This window comes from Castor canadensis, chromosome 13 (assembly GCF_047511655.1).
Source record: "Castor canadensis chromosome 13, mCasCan1.hap1v2, whole genome shotgun sequence".
Lineage (NCBI taxonomy): Eukaryota > Metazoa > Chordata > Mammalia > Rodentia > Castoridae > Castor > Castor canadensis.
In genome coordinates this window covers 121337924-121353590 of record NC_133398.1, presented here as the reverse complement: position 1 = coordinate 121353590, position 15667 = coordinate 121337924, and the positions used below count along the sequence as shown (strand labels likewise).

Here is a 15667-nt window from a genome sequence, read left to right as displayed (position 1 = left end):
CTTAGCACTTTCTATTTATTGTATAGACAGTCAGAAATTTAATTTGGCAATTCAGAGATGGAAACATGCTGTAATTGATTCCCCTGTTTTGTAGCCCACAGTGTGTGAACGAGAGTTGTGTGTATTTGCATTTCAAACTCTGGGAGTAATGAATGAAGCTGCCGATGAAATAGCAACTGGAGCTCAGGTACTGATCTATTGAGTTCTTATTGGGGTTTTCAAAGTTTGTTCCAGTCCACTGGCTGTTTTCATTTTGCTATTCTTTGGAGAATTTTTTTGATGATTTCTTGTTAAAGAAAAACTGCCATTTTGATATTTTTAAAACTATAAACTAAATTTTGTCTCTTCATCTAATGTATGTTTTGTCATTTAGAAGTTGCCTGGAGAAGAGATTAAATGGGGCTTTCTTTTTGATTAAATATAACTGTAAATCTTGAATGGTGAAGTTGACATATAGAAACCCTTGTAAATGCCTTACATAAAATTTATTTGTAAAGTCCTCCTGCCATGAAATGAAGTCAATTAACTTTTAAAACTTCTGATGATGGGGGCAATCTAACCAATGTACAATGTAAGCCTATTCAGAATTCTCACAATGAATGTCCCACACAATACATACACACTAATAAAAATGAAAAAACTTAGGTCCAAAGATAATGGGTAGATTACACTAGCAGTGTTTATGAAATAGTAAGAAAAATATAAAAACAAATAAGGAGTCAAGTGTGTTGGTGCATTTCTATAATCCCAGCACACAGGAGTCTGAGACAAGAGAATCACAAGTTTGAGGCCAGTCTGGGGTACACTGAGAAGTCCAGGCCAACCTGGGCTGCATATTGAGACCCTGTCTCCAAACAAAAAATAATAAGCAATGGAACAATTTGGAAGTAGAGAAGCCTACCATGTTTCTGGAAAGGCAAGAATAAAGTATAAAGATGCTCAGATTTGTTAGATGCTACAGTTTCATTGTAATTACAATTTTTTTAATTATGTAGGGAATAAGAAAAAATGGGGGTAGGGGGATAAAGGAGAATGATGGAGAGAGGGAATTCATGTATAATATATTGTAAGAACATTTGTAAATGCCACAATATACTCCCACCCAGCACAGCAATAAAAACCTTCTTAAAGTTGCAATAAACAACATTTTTTGAACATTAAATTATTTAATGTTAATTCAGAGAGTTTATGCAACCATATGCAAAAGCATATTATGCAGTGCTATGTCATTTTAACAAAATTTATTACTGACAAAAAAAGAACGGCAAATAATGGCAGGCTATACCTAAAACCAGTCAGTATAGATAAATACATGTTAAATGAGCAATCACAACCTCACTTACCCGAGAATTAGTTAATAAGTGAGGTGAGACGTGCAATATGGGAAAGAAATTAGTTCAGCTCTTCACTTTACACTATGTACAAAAATATATTGCATATAGCTCAAGGAAAACTGGAAAAGAGTAAAATCAAATATGCCCAACCTGAGGCAGTGCCTCCCGTGTATTCAGTGCTGGAAGTCGTAAGGTGATTGCCATTCTTTACATATGTTACATTTTCACTTGAAAAAATAGTGAACATTAAGAATGAAGTGCAGGAGGCTGGTAGAGTGCCTGCCCAACAAGCCTGGGGTCCTGATTTCATGTCCTAGTACCAACAAAAACAAAAATTATAAAAACAATGAGGTATTAAAAAGTTCCTTTTATCACAAACATAATTATATGAAAACTCAGAAAAATGTAAAAGAAAACCATGAGGACCACATCAAATTAACAAAGAAAATTAATGCAAATTCACAGAAATGGACGTACAGTTAGGAATTGAATATGAGAAAATATCTAGCTACAGAAATGATCAACAGGAAGCTGCATGTCAAAGGAAACGCCAATCTTTCCTTAATAAAATTCCCAGCTGAGCAGGGAAAATGATCATGCAACAAATACTTTTTCTTTCAACAAATACGGAATACCTGCCAGTAGGCCTTGTGCCAGCCGACAGCACAGTAGTTAATTTATCTAGACAGCTTAAACCTCGTGATTTTATGCCACTTAACCTAGTGACTTCACTGATTGAGCTACAAAGCATCCACCTGATGAAACACTAAGGATAATCTTTTTGTTATAATGAATTATGAATGGAAATAAAAACTACCCACAGTAGGACAGTAACCTTAAGTATTGTGGAAGATCTCATAATTTAAATAAATCCTAACAATACAGTTTGGTTTTGCCCCTAGCATGTACAAATTTACATATGGAAGCCTCCAAGAAACACTAAAACTAAGAAAATATCTAATCTGTACTTAAATGCTTTCTCAAATGTTTTTCTCTTCTCTTCTCTTCTCTACTCTTCTTTCTCTTTCTTAATGTGAAAGTTTTTCTCATCCTTTTGAAGTAATGTTCAAAACCAGATAATGTACACAGATATTTATAGCTATGTAAAAGTAATTAAAACTTTACCTAGGGAGCTAAGTGTATGTATTTGTGTGTTTGAATATCTATAGATCTGCTGTATGTGTATGTTTATGTATATGTTTATCAGTTAAATATAATGGTAGCTTTTCTCCCTTCTGTACATTATACATTTTTGAAAAGAATGGTTCTTAAATAGAAATGAATTTTAAATTATCTAGTGCTTAATCAGATCAGTTTAACGATTTGACTGTAAAGATCAGAGAATTGAGTTACTGTACTCCAAAAGAGCATTCTTCTAACTACTTCTGTTTTACAAACAGGGGCCCAATATTTTTAGCAATTCTAAAGCAGTTCTTTCCTTAAACAGAAAGAACCTCTACTTCAATAGTCTCATTATGTCAGTTGACCCCTGAACTGCTGCTTTATGAAGAGCTCTGGGGGACACAAAGACACTATAGGACACTGGTCTAGAAACAGCAGTGGCCTACGTTCCAAGAAGCTCCTATAAACAGTGATAATAATAATGAGTCACTATTGCAGTGGTTCACAACCATTGCCTAAAATTCTAAATCTTTATTTTTTATCAGATTATTTTGTGTTTCTATAGGCTATTTCTGTAGTTGCCTTTCTTTTTTTATTGTTTTTACATATATTCAAATCTGTATACATTGTTTGTTGCCTTTCTTATCTGCCTGGACTTTCAACCACCTAAATATTCATGGCTGAATTTTTCTCATTTACAAGAGTTCTGAAGTCTTTCATACCTGAAAGTGTTGGTAAGAGGGACCTTGGCCTACTGTTCATGCCACCAAGCACAGATCTGTCTTTTTTGTTCCTTTTGATACCATTTGGCCTAGAAAATACAAGGAAACCCACCAAAAACAGTTAAGGACAGGGGACATGGGAAGGTGATTGAGAAAGAATAAATGTAAATATCACAATGAAACCCCTTTAAACAATTAATTTTTGATAAAATTTAAGATACAGGCAGCACATATTTGTTATTTTACATCAAGTGTCAGGTTTGGCCAAATGTGGTATAAAGTCATGAATTACAGTTTTGCTAGCAATCCTGGGGCTTCCTGATTGACATTTGTTACCATGAGAGGGAAAAATAATGGCAAAGCATGTGATATAATCTGAAGGGTGACAGCTGTCTCACCTGTGTTGTTCAAGGTGGTAAATCTCCTCGTGTCCATGTGTAGATCTGCATTGGAATCTCCTAGAAAAGTTGTCATTTTTGAGCCATATCCATCTGTGGTAGATCCTAATGACCCCCAGATGCTGGCCTTCAATCCCAGGGTAAATAGTTACGCTAACCAGGCACAGAGTTTGAAATATCAGTAACTGAAATTTTAATCTCTCTAAATTTCCTCTTTCTGAGTGTCTAAATCATAAAGCATATTTGTGATTATTTTAAGTTCATTTTTTACTTAAATCTCAATTGAATCATAAGGGTCACAAGGAAAAGGACAAGTTTTCCTTTGTGTGTGTGCACACATGTGTGTTTGTTATTTTCACTTCAGCCTTCCTTCCCTCTTCCCTTTGTCCTTCTCTAGCTATTGAAAGGTTAGTAAAAAGTTAAATTCATATTGCTAATGGACTGCATGTCTTAAGAAAACCATTTGATAAATATTTGTGGGGATTAAGCAGAATCCTTTTGAAAGAACAGAATTTTCATGTTGAATGAGAGCTGAAATTGCCTTAGCACGTACTATTGTTCATCTTGAAGTACTTTTATAGAAACGACTATATAATACCTTCTTGAAACACCTTCCCTTTGTTCCCTATTGGCAACAGAGCCCATGTTTACATTGTGCTTAGAAGTAAATTGTCGGTTGAGTCTGTGTATGCTGTCAGTTGCACACTGAGAGCATACTCATTTGGTTACAATATGCCAGTCAAAAGAAAACAAAAGCAACTGAGACATTTGAAGTGGATTTTTGTCTAGAAGAGGGATTCTGTACTGACTTTTATTATTTGAGTGGTGAAAGCCTGAATCAAGAATCCAAAATCTTTTGTATTTCTAGATTTTTTCCTCTATTACGTAAGCATGATACAGCATTGTTTCCTTTTAACTTCTCTCTGACTCTAGCTACAAATCTTATGTCCTTGAGTCATCTTTTATAGCTTCCCTTTTATGTACATTAAACAGGCATTGTTTCACATTGGCTCTGATGGGAAAGTCATATACAGAAATAACACATTTTTCTCATGATATATAACTTGCAGAGGTTTGTAAGTGAATACTGTTATGTTTTCCATTGCACAGAAAAAGAACTATGATCGAGTAATGAAAGCACTGGATAGCATAACTTCTATCAGAGAAATGACACAAGTAAGTATGTTACCTTGTTGTTTCATGTAATTCAGTTTGCTTGAGTTAAATCACATTTTAAGGATATCTGAGAGTGGCTGTATAGTGAAATGTAGATTTTTCTATTATATGGGGTATAATTAAAATCATTAAGGAATTGTGTCATGTTAGGATGTTTTAATTAAATTAAACCTGTGTATTGGCGTGCTAACACTGTGATCTTTGGAGGATAAGTGCATAATTATTACCCTAATACTCTACTCTGCAGCTCATGCAAATGCCTGAGTATGTTGGGATATTTTAAAGCAATGGTTAAATATAGTACCATTTTCCTATAATGTTAACTTTTATTGATGTTAGTAATTTTGGAACATTATTTTATTGTTAAACACAGAAATATTCTATCAAGGTCAAATTTTTCATAAATAGTTTAGATATAACACAGAGTCGAAAACCAGTCTGGAAGATGTATGAGTTTATATTTTTGTTCATCAGGGAGGCTGGTGTGGAAAAGTTTGATTAGGATCAGGGGTGGTTATGAACATGTAACACATGTTGGTCTGTAACCCAGCACTTGGGAAGGCATTATATAAATTGAAATTACTAATTCAACATTGGTAGCACACATGTATGTACATGTGTTGCATGTGTTGTTTTAAGGCTTGCACCGCACTAGGGACCTGTGGGCAGTGGCGAACACTCCCCTGGGCTATTTTTATTCTCTGGGGAAAGACTAGGGGGAGTCTCACTAAACCACTACTCCTTACCCACCCACCCCCTCCAATGACCTCTGTTCTTCTCTACTTGAAGACAGTGCTCAAAAATACATTTTTACATTTCTAACTTTGAGTCTTTTGGTCATTATTTATTCAGATAGCATGTGTCAGGCAATGACAACAAAGTTGTCCTTTTAACTCATAAATGACATTATTGGCTTAAAAACTACCATCTCTTTCAATTGATTTTCTATGCTCACAATTTTCTGTACTGTCTGAATTCTTTTTCCAACAAGTATTTATTATTTATATGAAGAAAGAAAACAATAAAATATATTTCCACAGGAGATAAGACAAAAGGAGCTATTGCAGTATCTTTCACAAAGTTGAACATTTTTACTCAAAAGATTTTGGCATAGGGACTATCTACTATACCCTAGAGTCAGATCATTCTTGAATATAAAAATATCTATAATCTCCGACACTTGAATCAGCCCCCTGCCAAAAATTGCTTCTTTTATTCTGGCTTATGTGTAAGCTATTTAAATAGGAGTCAATGTAGATGACTTAGCATCATTCTGTGAAGTTAGAAGCCAAAGTTTTATAACTGGCTCAACAATGATGTGGCCCATGATGCCAGGGAAGTTGTTTAGTTGTTTGCTGCCTGAGTGGCTTCACTGTCAAGGTAGAAATGTAAAGCTGCCTCTTTCAGCAACATATGCATTAAAGCCTTTCCAATTCAGAAATATAACATTAATACCTGCTGCATTTTGTAGAATGTACTGTCTTGTAGGTAGTGCTAAAGTTATTGTTTGTTCTTCAAAATGGTTAATTGTTTGGGTAAATCCCACTAGGTTTCTCATTTTAGAGAAGGGTTCTTATGTAAATTGTGCCCAGTTTCTTACAGAAAAATCTGCACGTAAGTCTGGGTCCCAGTTAGTGGCTTTCACAAGTTTTGCTTGGATGCTAGTTAACATTCTAAAGTGGTCATTTTCAAAAGTGCAACTTTATAGGACTGTTTTCAAAGATAGCAAGACACATTGTTTTCAGAGTACTGCAATTGGGAAGAGAGGCTGCAGCAGAAACTAAGCTCACCTACAAAGATGAGGGACTAAAGTGTATGAAGGGAGAAGACAGGAAACAAAGGAAGCTTTGGGGATGAGAAAAGTCATAGTGGAGGTTTTTTTTTTTGGGGGGGTCACCTTTAATGAAACAGTGTAGTGTAGGTGCAAACCAGGCTAAACTTTAGCCAAGTCTCTTAACACAGTGATAGGCAAGTCCTTTTGTGCCACAATGGGGGGCATGACTAGGGTAATTGCTGCTATCCCATGCCAAGGCACAGATTTTCCATTTTAACTAGATTAGGCATGTCATTCAGTCTGATTTTCCTTTTGTAAAAGAGGAAAAATGAATTTTAAAGAAAAGTCTGCATATAATAACTTTTTTTTTCAGGCACCATATCTGGAAATCAAGAAGCAGATGGATAAACAGGACCCCCTTGCTCATCCCTTACTGCAATGGTATAAAATTTAGTTTTTGTAATGAAAACAGCATTTTATGCATTTATTTCATAAGCCCTGCATAGCTATAGTTTTACAAGCCTATGAGACCCGATGATTTTGCAATCCAAGAGTCCTTAATGACCCTCACTTTAATTAAAACTTGTACATCACATGGAGAAGAAAGTGCTGTCATACACACTTTCAAGGGAGCACAGTGCATCTGATGGCAGTTTGTCTACAATCTTAAAAGATGTGATTAACTAGGTTTTGTATTGAAAGCATTTTGGTTCATTTAATTTTCTAGTTCAGTGAGGACTAGTGATAAAACTTCTTCAGTCTTTTTTATTGAAATTTATTTTGTGTATTTTGCTTCCTTAATAAGTACAGTGTAAATTTGATTTAACTCTTTTCTTGATCATGGCAGAAGATACACTGGTGAGGGATATAGCATTAGTTCTACCTATATTCAAGGGCTAGACTACAGAGAGGAAAGGTAGGTAGAGAACTTACCTTGCTACGATGCCTGCATCAAATCATTTGCCTTCTCCTACTTCAGATAATCTGCCATCTTGTTTCTCATGGAGACCATAAGAGCTTATAAAGGTGTAGTGTACACGTCTCTGAAAACTCAAAGGATATAGGAGATTTACCATTATTATTATAAGCAATACAAATGTAAGAATTATGAGAGATTGGCCTAGATAAGAACTTACTCTTTGTACAACCAGGAAGTTAAAAAGAAAATGTGGCAAAGGAAAAAAGAATCCAGTTTCCTCAAGATTCTGATTACTTAGGTTTCATGTAGTCAAAATTCTACAATAAATGTGTAATTTAGTCTAACATGGCCATGACAAAATTTAGCTCTAGAAACCTGTCTTCTTTGTAATTGTTAAATTATTTAGTATTATTTGTAATTATTTTAAAATTATTATTTGTAATTAAATTATTTAAATTCTGACAAAAGTTTCCTTCTTAACCTTTTAAATTTTCTCATTACCATATTCAAAATGAAAATAAATATTTTGCTGTTTTCCTTTATTATTATTTTATATACCAGAAAGTATGAAACAAAATTCATTATTTCAGATAACTGAACTTAATTTTTTTCAACTTCAGTGTCTACACACGTTAACTTTTTAATATGAGCTCAAAGGGATCCTGAAGTATTTAAACAAAAAGAATCTTCCTTACAAACTCACTTTTAATTTTAGGCAATTTTGAGAGAAGTGAAACAAGCAGATACATGAATCTACTTCTAGCGTTTGTATAGAGTAGAAATTTTCTTTTTTTTTTTTTAAGTGATAAATATTTGAAATTGTGCTTAGTAAAAACTATATCTTGGTAAGTTTTAAGAAACCATATCCCAGTGTGTTTTCTCAGATTAAAATATCTTTTTTGTTACATGAGCTCTCTAAATTGTTTGAAAATGCAAACTAAATTTCTGTCGCTAAAAGAAATTATTACTGAATTTAATTTATGGCATAGCCAAAGCACATATCAATCACTTGTCAACTAAGAAAAATCTTTAAATACAATTGGAATCTATTTGTGACTGACTGACCATTTTAATTACAGGGTTATTTCAAGTAATATGTCACATATTGTGAAACTGCCAGTTAACAGGGTAAGTTGGGTTTCACATCTACACCAGAAATGGGAGGAGTGGGGATGACGTGGGAGAACTGACCCCAGTGGCTTTCAGGCAGCCTCTCCAGATGCATATAAACCACAGTTAATTCTAATTTTTCAGTTTGAAAATCTCCATTTGTGTACTACATCTACATTCTTCCATGGTATCAAATTCAAATTCAAGCAACTGCCATGCACTTCTAAATAAAAAAAATCATTAATAGGAGATAATTGAGTCATTCCACAAGTGATAGAAAAGTATTAACTAAGGACTGATCAGAGTATTGCCCCCATTCCATATTTGAGAAGACTGTCCCAGAGACCTTACTTCTCAGCCTCGTAAGCTTTTAAAATAATAAATATAGAAAGCCAACGGACTCTGAATTCACTTCTGACCATCACCTCAGAGTGTATCCATGTACACATCTCCAAATGTGAGATTTCTGTGTATTATATTCCTACCTAAGTATATCCCTGAGGGGAAAGGAAACACTTGGAAAATTTTGTCAAGAATTAAGCTAAAAGATTCTGCTTTCATTTCTTTCCATGACCAAATGGGAAAATTATGTTTAAATGTAGGTAATTTCCATTTTTATAAATGTCAGCAAATAAAACATAATAGTAATAAAGCTTTCTGCTTCGCAACCTCCAGCTACTGTACACTAAGGAAATTCTATAATAAAATCTTAAATATAATTAAGAAAAGCAGATGTGCTTGAACATGATTACATAGTATATCCCAAATCTAAATATAAATCACTTTGGATTGCCTGTCTGCTATTACTTTCCCATTTGCCTAAAGAATTATTCTTCATGTCAGTAATTCTATGTGATTTATCATTTATGAATGTTTTAAATATATAGTTTATAAATTAGCCCGTTAATGCATTAGTGTAAAATTACTATTCTTGAAATTGTGTACCTCTTAAACCAGTAAAATTTGAAGTTGTCAGCAGCCTAATGATAAACTGAAATTGACATTTTCATTTGTCATTATTTTAAATGACAGCAACTGAAGTTTATGCATACTCCACATCAATTCCTTCTCCTCAGCAGTCCACCAGCCAAAGAATCCAATTTTAGAGCTGCTAAAAAACTCTTTGGAAGCACCTTTGCATTTCAGTGAGTATGGCTTTGTATTCATGGGGTATGTTCCACCCAGGCTTTTAGCAATAAATGGGGAAGAAAACCTCTTTCAGTAGTTAGTATTAACTTTGAATAGTCAACTGCATGATACTTGACTTGGAAACTCATAACTTTCAGACACATCATGACTTATTATATTCTAGGACCACTGTAAAAGTTCATTGATTTTGCTTTTTTTCCTCCCCTCCTTTGTTTTCAAGTGGCTCACACATTGAAAACTGGCACTCCATCCTGAGGAACGGTCTGGTTGTTGCCTCTAATACACGTCTGCAGGTAAAGTGTTTGAATCCATTAGTAAGTCAGTATTATTCTCCAGTGTTAAGGCTCACTAAGTAATCCTGGTATGTTTTTGCTTGCAAAAGGGATATTGTAAAACATTATGTGGAATGTCTAATAACGACATGCATATTTTAACAAAATAACCTGAGGCAAAATTGATCTATCTACAATGGAAAGGAAAGATCAGTTCCTAGTAAGAAAATAGTAAAACCATACATTCTGTTCATTAATCCAAAATTCATTTCTTGAGTACCGTGCCACAGTGTGAATCGTTTAAGAGAAGAAAATGTAGGAGTAAGCAAAGTGCAGATGATACCAAAGAGCCACTTGACACCTGCTCTCAGCCTCAGAACACCACTTGGCATTACTAGGATTTCGTGGTTGTTGCCCTGGTCTTATTTATTCCCTTCATCTTGCATATTCTACTTCTCACATACAGCTGAATTTTTCATCTGACAGCATAAAGGGATTAGGAAATGAGAGGCTTAACACAGATCACCTGAGCTAATGTCACAATGCAATGGCATTTGAAGTGATTCAATTAAGTGTGAATGTCCAGAATTTCACATTTATTAAATTAGTATTCGGTTCAGACTGCTAGGTTAACAGGGCCCTAGGACACAGAGATGATAAGAAGGAATTTTAATAGTTTTGAGTAGTTTCCTTAGACCAGTGAAGAGTTCCCGATAATGAAACTTATAACTTGAAAAATTTAGAAGAGTGGGATGACAGATTGTGTAATAAACTGGAAATATTCATAGAAACTTTGTTCTTTTACTAACATGCAAGTCTTAATCAAAGTATCTTCTTGTGTATTTTAGCCAGTTTTGTTTCTAGGATTTTAGATTCATTAAAATAAAAACTGACTAGAATACTTTATAAGATAAGTGCCCAATCATTTTTCTAAGAATTAATGTACTGACATGAAAATGTTTCTTTCTATGATAAAATATTGACATTTAAACCACTGACTGATGTGTCTCTCTCTTGCCTATTGTAGCTCCATGGTGCAATGTATGGAGTGGAATCTATCTTAGTCCAATGTCAAGCATATCATTTGGTTACTCAGGTAATTGTCTATTTCATTTCCAAGTTCAGTTTTGTTAAATATAAATTAATTATGTTCATTATAAAGAGATGCAAATTACATAGAATTATAAAAATAGCAAATAAAAATTTTGTTCAGTTCCTGCAACCTCTGCTTGGTGCATTTTCTTCCACACTCATATACCAGCACAAGCACTTGGTTCTGCTGTGTGCTCAGGGTGTATGGACATTGTGTATTTCTGGTTAAAACAGTTACAAGCACTTCAAGAGTTGGGAATTGAATATCATCTCATAATTTTAAAAGAACGTGGCAAGTCATATTACAGTAGAACATGTAGACTGAAAAATTCTGTTATAGTCATCTTTGAAATATAGTATGCCACAGAAACACTAAGAAAATAAGTACCAGGAAGTACACAATAGTAAAGAAATAGGAAATGGAATAGCATAGTTTAAAGGAGAAAAATTAAAATCAGACCCTTATAATAATAAATAAAAAGTTAAAATACAATTTAAATACATCTTCAGCATTGACAATAAAAAAGGCATTAAGTAAGTCAAAAAAATACTGTGATTTTTCTGCTTCTTATTATGGGTTCATGGAAAGGATTGAGAGAGGAGGTACAAACTGAATCACTGTAAAATTTTGTCTGAGGTCCAAACCATGTGAACGAGTATAAAATTTAGGGCAAAAGAATTTCCTGACCCTGCTTTCAGTGCAAAGACAAACAGAGATGCCTACCTCCCAACTCTCCCAGGACCTTCCTAAATTCACTGGCCATCCACCCCAGGTACGGTGGCACAGCCACCATTCTTTAGGGAACCATTGGCCTGATGTGATTAGATCCTTGTCCACAGTGGAACTTTATGACATAGATGAATTGTATTTTGAGTTGCATTAATCAGTTTTTCCTTAAGTTATTATTTTGCTGATGTTTTCAGGGATGAACAAGAAGCAGAAGGTGTCAGCCAAGGATGAGCCAGCTTCAAGCAATAAAAACAGCAATGCATCACAGGTGTTGTACTGACTCAAGTGACTGCATATGATTAGGGAACTGTGGCCTCATTATCCAGCAGCACTTCAATAAATACTCAGGCTTATTAAGTCTGCAACAATCATTTTAAGTGGTCATTATTCATAAAGGAATGAAACTCACCCCCAAAATGCAATAACCACAATGCCTCTGTGCAATAATTATTCAACAGACATTTGTTGATCTCCCACTATAATAATCAAGAATCTCTCCTAGACATTAGGGTACAGTGGTGACCAAAATACAGACAAATATCCCAGTCCTCTTGGATACTACATTCTGTGGAAGGAATACAATAAAATTTAAAACATACTTAGTGAGACACAGTGCTAGATAATGAAGAAAAATACATCAGGGAAAAAGGATGCTTAATACTGTAGGCTGGAATGGGGACTAGAGTGAATGTTGAATGGGCCAGTCAGGAAAGGATACTCTGAGAAGGCAGCATTTGAGTAAAGTCTTATACGTGGTGAGTGCTTGAGCCGCATGGCTGTCTAGGAGAAAGAATATTCCAGATGGTAAAGAGTGAGCATGAATTCCCTGCTGTGTGTAGACTATACACATTTTCCAGGAAAATTAAAAATCCATCTGATGAATAATGTGACTTTAACTTATCTAGTATCTAAAAGCAAAACCATAACATACCGGATTTTCTTCATGCAATGTTTTTGAAACTTTTGCCGCTTAGTAAATATGCTGTAAAAGTGGGTTAGTTTTAGATAGTAAAATGATCTGGAATGATTGATGTCAATGCTTGAAGAGATAGTGCAAATTTCATTTTGCTTACCTTGAAATAAACTTGCCAAGCTTCCAGAAAAAATGAATTTGAGCTCTTAATTGTGTGTTAGTAGGAGGCTGTTGAACCCCATTTCAGTATTGTTTTAGTTCACTTATCTTGTAAGTAATTTAATAATGATTCTAGTAATTGCATACAGAAATTATCTGGATGCACAACAAGAGTATCTGGATATTTAGAGTGCAAAGTTTTTGATACTAGCTTAGATGGGCGTTTTTCCCCTGAAGCCATCTTAGTGACTATTATTAATTAATGGTGCACAATTTTTTCATTAGAATGACTATCACATTTTTACTCTTAATTTTTTAATTGCTTTGTGTTTCAGTCACAGAAAAAAGGACAACAATCCCAATTCCTGCAAAGCCGTAACTTGAAGTGCATAGCCTTATGTGAAGGTAAATGCTATGATATTAGTTCTCTGTCTTATCTATATTTAAGAGTTGAATTATATTTACAGACTTTTCATGATGGAATAATACAAGCATTATTCCTTAAGACCATCTCTAAGGGCACAAATGGAAAATGAGTACAATTGAGATCATAAAGGTTAAAACCAAATTGCAGAATTGGCAAGAATTCAGACAGTGCTATGTTTTATTCCTGGCATATATTTCAGAAAGATAATTATATCTTTCTGATCATGTAATGCTTATTGCTTGTGTTAATGTGCTGCCTTCCTCTTAGTTGGTAGTTGAATATGTAATACAAAAAAAATCTTGAAGAATGAACCAAGCACTGAGAAGATAAGCCTATAACATCTTTCTGTTCCTACATGGAAATTGTTTCTTATTCTGAACTTAGGACAGAAATTGATAGGTGATTTATTTGTAAGATCATAATACTTTGTTCCTGCTTTAAAATTTGACTGGCTTAAAATTCATTGTTTTTATTCATGGAGTTTTCAGTAAACTACCAACTATGTTTAAGTTATCAACACTTGATTGTTACATGGGGCACTAATGATTTCCTCAATTTTATTATACAGATTATTCAAATCAATGACCTTTCATTGTTTTAAATTACATTTAATGATACTGATAAGGTTAAATATTTTTGTATGTTTATTTATGTAATTTTGCTTTTAGATTTCAAAAGAAAGGAGTATATTAACTTGGATTGGATTTGGATTCCTGTGGTACAAAATAGTTTAATTTTATCTTCTACTTACAGTGATCACTTCGCCTGACCTGCACAAACATGGAGAGATATGGGTCGTCCCAAATACAGACCATGTCTGCACACGATTCTTTTTTGTGTAAGTGTAAATGCTGAGATTTGTATGTTACTGTCTTCTCTACAAATGAAGTAATAACTGCATTATTATTTAGTTGCTTTAGCTGTCAAGTATAACAAACAGGTAATTAAGCTTATCACTAAGTTAGTGATGTTTTATTTCAATAAGCTTAGTGAGAAAAAAAATGGTGTTTAAGTGTTGATAATTTGGAAGACCTGAAGAAAAACAGTTGTTAACTGAGAACTGAAGAAAAACAGTCCTCGTCTTTTTAATACTTTAATAATAAAAGATTTTAGAACCAGGAATGAAGAATATAATAATGAAAGGTTGTATCATAAAAAAAATGATACACATATCCTATGACATGGACTGGCAGTGAAGCCCACATTGATGTCTTGATTTTTTGAGGGGTGGGCACAGCTATATCATAAAAGCTGCATGGAAATATAAAAGCATTATTCCTAAGTAATGGGTGCAATAGACCAGTCTGGTTTTCATCCAATCCTGATTTCCAGCCCCTTTCTACTGCCTATTCCCACCTTATCCATGACCTTGGCTCTCCTTTAAGGAAGAGTTGAGTATATTCATTTTGTACTTTGTGTAGTTTCTTAAGAGAAGCTGAGAAAATGGTCTGGTTTGCTTTATAAGCCATGTCAAATTGACAGCATCAAAATTGTTTCAATCTATCAAATGTGCATAGTAAGTACCATGGTTCAGCATTTGATCCATTAGCTTGGTGACAGGTTATTCATAATGAAACTTTGATGAGTGGCTTAGTTTTCCTTTGGACATTATGAAAACTATAACTTTCTTATAACACATATTTATTGCATATGGGTTTCTTTCTTGATGATGACACGAGAGAGCCTTGGTTTTGATCATCCCAGCTCAACAGAAATTAGTAAGGTAAAATTCCCAGGTTGCATAACTTCTGTCAGTTTCATCAGTAAAATTAGAGTAATATACTGACAGATATCAATCAGAGTTCCAGCAGCATACAGATGGCCCATGAGAATTTTTTTTTATTCATATGTGTTCATATGTGCATACAATGTTTGGGTCATTTCTTCCCCGTTCCCCCTGCCCCGCTCCCTCCCTTACCCACCCTAACCCCTCGCTACCAGGCAGAAACTATTTTGCCCTTACTCTAATTTTGTTGAAGAGAGAGTATAAGCAATAATAGGAAGGAACAAGGGTTTTTGCTAGTTGAGATAGGGATAGCTATACAGGGAGTTGACTCGCATTGCTTTCCTGTTACATGTGTGTTACCTTCTAAATTAACTCTTCTCAAACTATCCTTTTCTGTAGTTCCTGGTCCCCTTCTAGAAGTTTTTTTTTTTCTAAGACAACAGAAATTTATTCTTTCAGAGCTATTGAAGTTATAATTTCAAAACCATGGTGGCAGAGCCATGCTTACTCTGCAGATAATAAAGGAAATACTCTGTTGCCTTTTCCTAGATCCTGGTGGTTTCTAGCAGACTATGACATTCCTATTTTTTACAGCAGCATCACTTCAGACTTTGCCTCCATCTTACATGGCCTTCTCTGTGTTA

The 15667-nt window shown here is 34.4% G+C and overlaps 1 protein-coding gene across 1 annotated transcript in view; it reads left to right on the top strand.

The window, feature by feature from the left end:
* LOC141415576 (protein mono-ADP-ribosyltransferase PARP8-like) overlaps positions 1-14150 on the top strand; it is a 50334-nt gene extending 36184 nt beyond the window's left edge. Inside the window, 12 exon segments of the mRNA XM_074052498.1 lie at positions 95-187; positions 3591-3716; positions 4687-4752; positions 6900-6967; positions 8525-8573; positions 9588-9700; positions 9925-9997; positions 11004-11022; positions 11025-11072; positions 11993-12066; positions 13206-13275; positions 14051-14150. Coding sequence (XP_073908599.1) covers positions 95-187; positions 3591-3716; positions 4687-4752; positions 6900-6967; positions 8525-8573; positions 9588-9700; positions 9925-9997; positions 11004-11022; positions 11025-11072; positions 11993-12066; positions 13206-13275; positions 14051-14139 — 888 coding nt within the window. The 3' untranslated portion in view covers positions 14140-14150.
* Positions 14151-15667: the final 1517 nt, after the last annotated feature.